The 6731-nt window shown below is 32.9% G+C and overlaps 3 protein-coding genes across 5 annotated transcripts; 2 read left to right on the forward strand and 1 right to left on the reverse strand.

Moving 5' to 3' along the window:
• On the forward strand, positions 271 to 2928 carry LOC107628212. Of its 3 annotated transcripts, none has more exons than XM_016330986.2 (7): positions 271 to 805; positions 1178 to 1292; positions 1519 to 1593; positions 1892 to 1982; positions 2123 to 2205; positions 2474 to 2535; positions 2620 to 2928. In XM_016330986.2, the coding sequence occupies exons 1-7, from the start codon at positions 591 to 593 to the stop codon at positions 2756 to 2758; spliced, it is 780 nt and encodes a 259-aa protein (XP_016186472.1). In that variant the 5' UTR covers positions 271 to 590; the 3' UTR covers positions 2759 to 2928. The 3 variants fall into 3 exon arrangements, with proteins under 3 accessions (XP_016186472.1, XP_016186473.1, XP_016186471.1); XM_016330987.2 differs by having other exon boundaries at positions 274 to 805; positions 1892 to 2006; XM_016330985.2 differs by having other exon boundaries at positions 278 to 805; positions 1178 to 1283; positions 1892 to 2006.
• LOC107628211 lies at positions 3356 to 4409 on the forward strand. Its single transcript, XM_016330984.2, has one exon. The coding sequence runs from the start codon at positions 3500 to 3502 to the stop codon at positions 4151 to 4153; it is 654 nt and encodes a 217-aa protein (XP_016186470.1). The 5' UTR covers positions 3356 to 3499; the 3' UTR covers positions 4154 to 4409.
• On the reverse strand, positions 4617 to 5620 carry LOC107628210. The gene is made up of 2 exons (XM_016330983.2): positions 5474 to 5620; positions 4617 to 5093 (listed from the first exon to the last, which is right to left on the reverse strand). The coding sequence occupies exons 1-2, from the start codon at positions 5590 to 5592 to the stop codon at positions 4727 to 4729; spliced, it is 486 nt and encodes a 161-aa protein (XP_016186469.2). The 5' UTR covers positions 5593 to 5620; the 3' UTR covers positions 4617 to 4726.

Below are 6731 nucleotides of genomic sequence, written 5' to 3' on the forward strand. Positions count from 1 at the left end.
CCATGTAGCATTGCTCTTTTTAATATAATAAATCAATAAATTTTTTATTTTTTATTAGATTAAATAATTTTACTATTTAAATCTTATTACAATTTTATAATTTATGCATTTAATTTATTTTATCTAGATTTCCTCTACCTTGCACGTAGATAAAACACTAATAATAGGATAAAGATTAAAGAGAGCATAACAATAGAATAATAGAATAAAATTATTAATTTCAAAAGGAATATATTAACTTTTTGAAAAGGAAAAAAATTTAGAATATTTGACTAAATTTCAAATTGTGTGTTATAACAAGTCTTAGCTCTCTGCTTCTCCCACCATTACTTGCTCTCAGATTCTGATTCTGATTCACTTTGTCTCCAATCCCAATCCCAATCCCTCTCTTCTCTCAACCACTTCTCCGCCTTCGATGTTCGCTTCAATTTCCTTTCTTTCTTTTCTTTCATGTTTCTCTGTTTCACTGCTTTTGGCGACAATTGGCGGGAACCAACTGTGGATTCCTATACCCTTTGATTCCATTCACAAGGTTAGCCTCTAAAGATTCATTCTTGGAATCTTCTAAGAAAAGGGTGCGTTTCGTTTCAATGGCTACCTATCCTCCTTCTTCCTCCTCCTTCTCGCACTTCAGTGCTTGGAACCATGTTGTTCCATCACCATCTTCCTCATGTAGCTATGGCGGGAATTCCATGGCTCCCGCCGCTTCCGCTTCGGCCATAGAGCAGACTCTGAGGCACATTCCTGGTGTAGCAGTTGAATGGAACCTTGAAGAACAAGCTATTCTTGAAGATGGACTTGCTAGGTGAGTGATTATGTTACCCTTTATTGATCATATCTATGGTTTTTTGTTTTTGGTATCATAATTAATATACGTATCTATGTTTAGAATGATTTCCTAATTTATATGCAATTTGGGATTCAAACGTTGGGTATGAAGTTGTGTTTAAACTTGGAGAGAACCAAAAATATATGCAACTTTGTAAGTTATTTTGGCTGCTTAAGATGAATATTGTTGTTTCATGTGACGATGATAGTTAATATCTGTTGAGTGGTTCAATATGTTTGACTAAATTGCGTAATATAATGCGTGTTAACATCTTAATTATCGTCTTTTGTACCCTCCAAGTTTGGATTGCATTTTGAGCTTATGTCAAATTCATTTATTTTGTTGTAGGTATGCTGGTGTTGGTTCTAACGTAACAGTCTATGCGACCATAGCACAACAGCTGCAAGATAAGACAGTTAGGGATGTGGCGCTTCGAGTTCGGTGGATGAAGGAAGTAAGCTATGTAATGTTTTTTTCTGTCAATGGTTTATGTAATTGTGATGTGAATCCCAAGAAATTATGTTGCGTGTTGACAATTTTGATGATGATGATGATCCTTTTTTTAATCAAAGATTGTTATAGAAGGCATGAGAATTTCATGAGATTGCTTTAGAATTACTTTTTGCTGGTTTTTGATTTAATTGATAAGAGCCAGTTCTATAGTGACATGCTTAGTTTATATTTTACAGAAAGAAGAAAACATTCAAAATAGCAAGAAGAGGAAGGATGATCTTAAGTTAACCAAGAAAAGTAGAAATAGAAAGGTATTGCATCACTCGATCCTCTTTTTCATTTTACCTTCTTTTTGTTTGGTTATATAGCGCTAGCTCTTTTTAGTTTTTGTTTTCAGTGGAGACACTGTTAACAAGCAGCATGCATTGTTGTTGTTATTTTGCTTATTTTTCTGAATGTTAAATAAGGGGAAATTTCACATGTTGAGTAATAGAATTACTAAGAAATAGTGTGACAAAAAGGAAGTAAACAGAATATACTTTCATAATTTTATTTTGTAGCAGTGGAAACTCAAGTTTCCCTCTTTTTTTTTTTTTGTTTCTTTTGCAGGAGAAAGTTTCAGGCCGTGCAGTGCCTTCTTCTCGCCTTATTGCTCGATCCGATGTTGCCTCATCAGTGCCACGAATGGCTACGATGAAAAGTACTGATTGTACCTCTTACAAAAGTCTGTTTCCATATCATTTTTCATTTTATTTGCCTCTAGAAATGTTCTGTATTTGCATTCCTTGCTTTAATTTTCAAGCATAAAGAACCTCCTCTGAACTTTGCTCTTTTTTGCAGCAATTGGAGGTCTAATAGGTACACTCATGGAGCAAAATGCACAGGCCTTCAACCAAATCTCAAAAAATCTTGCTTCTCGTATGGTGAGTCAAGGGTGTTTGTAACTTGTTGAACAACCTAAGGTGTCTGAATCCTATGGATAAAAAGGGTTATTAAAGCATTTTTTCTATTTAATGTTTATATCAATGTTTATGTATACTCTAATATATTCCCCTGTGAAAACTGCTGAGAGTTGTAATATAGTTTTATTTATGAGACTTAATTTTCTAGTTGATTAGTTCATCATTTCCATTCTTGTTGGCTGCAAAATTAACATATAATTTTTTTTATTCTTTTCAAATTTGTTTACAGCATGGGAAGAATATTGAGATTTTCCACCAAGTGAGAGAGAACTTCAATAAAATTATGAAAGAGTAAGTTATAAACAGCATTTTGACTATGCTTAAGACCAATGTTACTCATAAACTTTTCTGTTCTGCTTTTATTTTTCATTGCAGTTTGAATGAAACACCAGACCCAATGAGCCTAATGCCGCCCCTTCCGAAGTTGCTTGCGTTAGATGAGATGGAAAAGTTATCCAACCGCAAACCGCCATATACCTCTATTTTTCAAGAAACGGATTTCATTTTGTTATAGTATTACTGTAATTTCGAGAATAAGGTGTATGGGGATAGTTATCTTATGATGAGTTGCCATGTACTTTAGCAAAGTTAAATCATTAAAAGATTAAAATACAACTGTCTCCATGCAGTATTGAACTTTGCTCATTTATCAAACTAATTATGCTAATTTAGGGATGACAGAAATTTGGTCTAATTCTTGGTTAGACATTGTCAGTAAGACAGAAAGTGAGTTAAAAGCCAACTCAGACTTAGACTCGTTAATAGCTCAATAAATTAAGATCATGAGTTTGTGAACTTAACTTTAGTCGGAATTTTAGCTAGTATATTAAATGAGTGGAGTTTTAACTTGGATAAACTCTTATATTATTTTTTGTATATAAAATATTTATAAATATAAATATAAATTATTATTAATTAAATATTAACAAAAAATAATAATATTTACTAGTTATGGAGCATTGTTCTCAATCTATTGCTTTACCTTTTACAATAAACAATAGAAAACTGGATCTTCACATATTAGATTCCAACTTAGCCGTTATTAACATATTTTCTCCGACGCTCCTGTTTTGTTTTAGTCTTCTAGATCAGAAAAAGGGTATTTGGGGAAACTCACCACGAAATTCGACCGTTACATCTGAATTATATTGAAAAAACCCCTAGCACCCTCTTCCTCCTATAACTTCACAAAACTTTCTTTTCCCTCACACTGTTACACTCTCAAATTCAGAATCCCTCTCTTCCTCTCTCTTCAATGGCTGATACAGAACAGAACAACACAGTAAGAAGAAACGCGTCCATAATGGAGTGGAAGCAAATGCACCCACTCCACCAAATCGCAGAGACACCAACGCACAAACTCCTACTAAAGCAATGGCTGAAAGAAGAAGAACTCATCCATGGCCGAATCGCACTGAAAGAAACCCAAATCGACTCGGTTCGCAAAGAAATCACAATGCTCCACATCTTCTTCTTCCTCTTCCACTCCCTGACCCTCATGCTCCTCTTCACATCCTCTTCCTCTGTGTCTTTCTCAGAATCTGAATCTTCTTCGTCCGCGTGCCAGCGCTGGTGGATCCCTTCGCTGTGCTCCTTCGTGTTCTCATTGGGCCTGGTTTGGGCCGTGAGGTACAAGAGCGACGTGGAGAGTCACATGGAGAAGGCGCTTCAGAGAGAGAAAGAAGACAAGATTCTTTTGGGGAAGTGCGTGGAAGAGCTGAAGAAGAAGGGTCTGGAATTCGATCTGTTGAAAGAAGTTGATGCTCTCAGAAGAGCAAAGAGTTTGAGGGTTGTTGAAGGGAAACATCAAGAGATTCGGAAATGGTCTTCCAGAGATTTCGTCTCCTTTTTCTTGTTTTCTATGGCTTGTTTGGTTCTTGCAGTTACCAAAGTTATCTTGTGCGGTTAATTAAAGCTCGGAAGAACAACCGTGGTTTGTTTTGAACTGCGATTGCTAACAGTGTTTACAATTGGGAAATGTGTGCAGAATTTACTGGTTCTGCATTTTATTTTTTGGTGTATTTTGAAAAGTATCAAGTTAAGTTGATGGAATAAATTTACCTTTTGATTTGTTGTTCTATGTTCTGATTTATATTTGGACTTTGATCTTATATGATCAAAGAAGAAAATTAGCTTTTGTAAGATAAAACAAAGCAATCTGGTGTTGTTCAAGTTTCTTATTTAGGACAGGCAGAGAGGAAATTGTAAACAAATATATGAATATAATAAATTGTAAAGAATATATGAGCAATTCACCTATTACTTGGCGACAAATTAAAGCTTATGTATAAATTGGAGAAAAATTCAGAGTACAATTTTCCTCACATAGATTCTGAATATATTTTATTACATATTTATGTACCAAAATGATAAAAAATGTGGTACATTTACTCATTTAGCCACAACATAATTTTCCAAAAATCAATAAATCATGTAATTGTAAAGATATGAAATTTATAACAAGGTGGGTGGGTCACTCGTTTCATTTTGATTTAATTTCCTCGGAATTTTGTCCTTTCTCATCAATGGCAATTGTTGGAGCTGATTGCATGGTACTAACACTATGTTCCCTCAATGTGTTTGTATCAATAGCAACTTCTAAGTCATCTTTTTCAACCTCATCTTCCTCATCCAAAGCATCAATATTGTTGTTATTATTATTCTCTGAGGAACTCAAATCACCTTCTTCAGAGAGATATGCTGATTGGTTGGATTGGCTCTCATGTAACTCTCCTTCTTCATTGTTAACTACACTCTCTTTTGGTTGCATAGTTGTTTTCTCAATCTCTAGAAGCTTTTGAATTGTTTTAGTGGCTGCATCAATGGCCCATCCATCATTATCTGCATCTCTGGAAAATAACATAATGAAACAAATTTGTTGCTCAAGGTCAAGAAGGTGTGAAGTCTAGTTTGCCTTAAATATCATGATATAACCTCTTTTGATTATTGCATGCTTATCTTTTACACAAGAAATTAAATGGAGTAGTACAAATGTAATCACAATTGCATGAAATAGAATTGAGAAGGACTTGAAAACTTAAATAATAAAGGATGAAATCAAATTAGCGCATTTGAAAATTGTTGGTCCATTTTTACATGAAGCTATATTTCCATTATTTTTTCAGTTTAAGAAACATATGTGGCCTGAGATTTTTAAGTTTAAATTTGCAAAACTATGAACAATAAATGATTCTGAATTTTTCAATCTCTGTAACTAGGAAAGCATTACTTGAAAGGGTCAAGTCCTGCAGAATTAAAGGTTGACTTCATGAGAGTGAGAAGAAGCAAAGGATCATTGGAGAAGTATCCTCCATGCATTCCAATCTCCACCAGGAACTGAACATCCATGACAAACTGTACATGGAACAATGAAATGGATGAGAACCACTTAAAATTAGAGGAAACAAATATTGATATTAGTTGTCTTCCTAATTGCCATGGCTTTAGTTCATAGCCTCTTACTATTTAAACATAACCTTATCAAAAGATTTGTTGCTACTTGCTAGATCACTTAGGCTAATATCAGATAATTAGAGAGACCTATTTTTTATTTGCGAAAACATAAATATTCTCTTGTTAAAGACAACTCTATACTCGAAACTACTGACAAATAGGAGTATTTGCTGCCTTAACCAACCATGTGTTTGTACAAAAATCTATGTTTATTATGTCTAAATAGATAGTTTTCCCATTCAAAATAAATGTTACATTTTTTAAATTCAATTTCATCCAAAATAGTTGTTCATTGAAAATCCTATACAATGTTAATTAATTTTTTTCTACTAGCAACCTTATTAAAAGATGGGGGAGAGAGAGAATAAATGGAAAGAAAAAAGTAAATATAAAAATAAAATAATAGGTGTATTTTAAAATCAATCACTAAAATTAACCAATAATATAAAATATATATTGAAATATAAATACAGATTGAAAATGAAATGAACAACACATGTATTTATACGAAAATACATTGGTGACTAATTTTAGTATACAAATAATATTTTTGTATTTTTTTAAATTTAGGTATGTATGTAATTATAACTATATATTTATTTCAAATGGATTGGAGAAAATACACTCTTTTGAGGAGAAATAGGATAAATTATATCATAGAAATTTCTTCAATGAAGACTAAAGTTGGATAAAAAATGAAGATTGTAACTATATATTTTAGAGAAGTGTGTATATTACTTATGATGTCTTTATTTTTTTGGTTATAAAATGAATAATCTTCACTCTTTTATTAAAATTTACTGTTTTCCATATAATTACCCTTATATAATATGCTATTTTGGAAACTGAAAAGCGTGCAAATTACACTTATGCATTTTCTTCTTTAGCCTGTCAGCAAATACACAAAGATTAGGCTAATGAGTTATAGCTCAAATGGCATAGTCTTCTCATACTCACTTAAGAGGTTGCGGTTCGAGTTTCCCTATCTTCGGTAAAAAATAAAATAAAAAAATACACAAAGATTGGACAGAAAA

Source organism: Arachis ipaensis, chromosome B02, assembly GCF_000816755.2.
Source record: "Arachis ipaensis cultivar K30076 chromosome B02, Araip1.1, whole genome shotgun sequence".
Lineage (NCBI taxonomy): Eukaryota > Viridiplantae > Streptophyta > Magnoliopsida > Fabales > Fabaceae > Arachis > Arachis ipaensis.

What these genes read in the sequence shown, in the direction of transcription:
- LOC107628212 (XM_016330987.2), top strand. Translation starts at nt 591, where the DNA reads ATGGCTACCTATCCTCCTTCTTCCTCCTCCTTCTCGCACTTCAGTGCT. An exon ending in TGATTGTACCTCTTACAAAA is followed by an intron (nt 2,007 to 2,122) that starts GTCTGTTTCCAT and finishes TCTTTTTTGCAG; the next exon opens with CAATTGGAGGTCTAATAGGT. An exon ending in TTCAATAAAATTATGAAAGA is followed by an intron (nt 2,536 to 2,619) that starts GTAAGTTATAAA and finishes TTTTCATTGCAG; the next exon opens with TTTGAATGAAACACCAGACC.
- LOC107628211 (XM_016330984.2), top strand. Translation starts at nt 3,500, where the DNA reads ATGGCTGATACAGAACAGAACAACACAGTAAGAAGAAACGCGTCCATA.
- LOC107628210 (XM_016330983.2), bottom strand. Translation starts at nt 5,592, where the DNA reads ATGGATGTTCAGTTCCTGGTGGAGATTGGAATGCATGGAGGATACTTC. An exon ending in GCAGGACTTGACCCTTTCAA is followed by an intron (nt 5,094 to 5,473) that starts GTAATGCTTTCC and finishes GTTATTTTCCAG; the next exon opens with AGATGCAGATAATGATGGAT.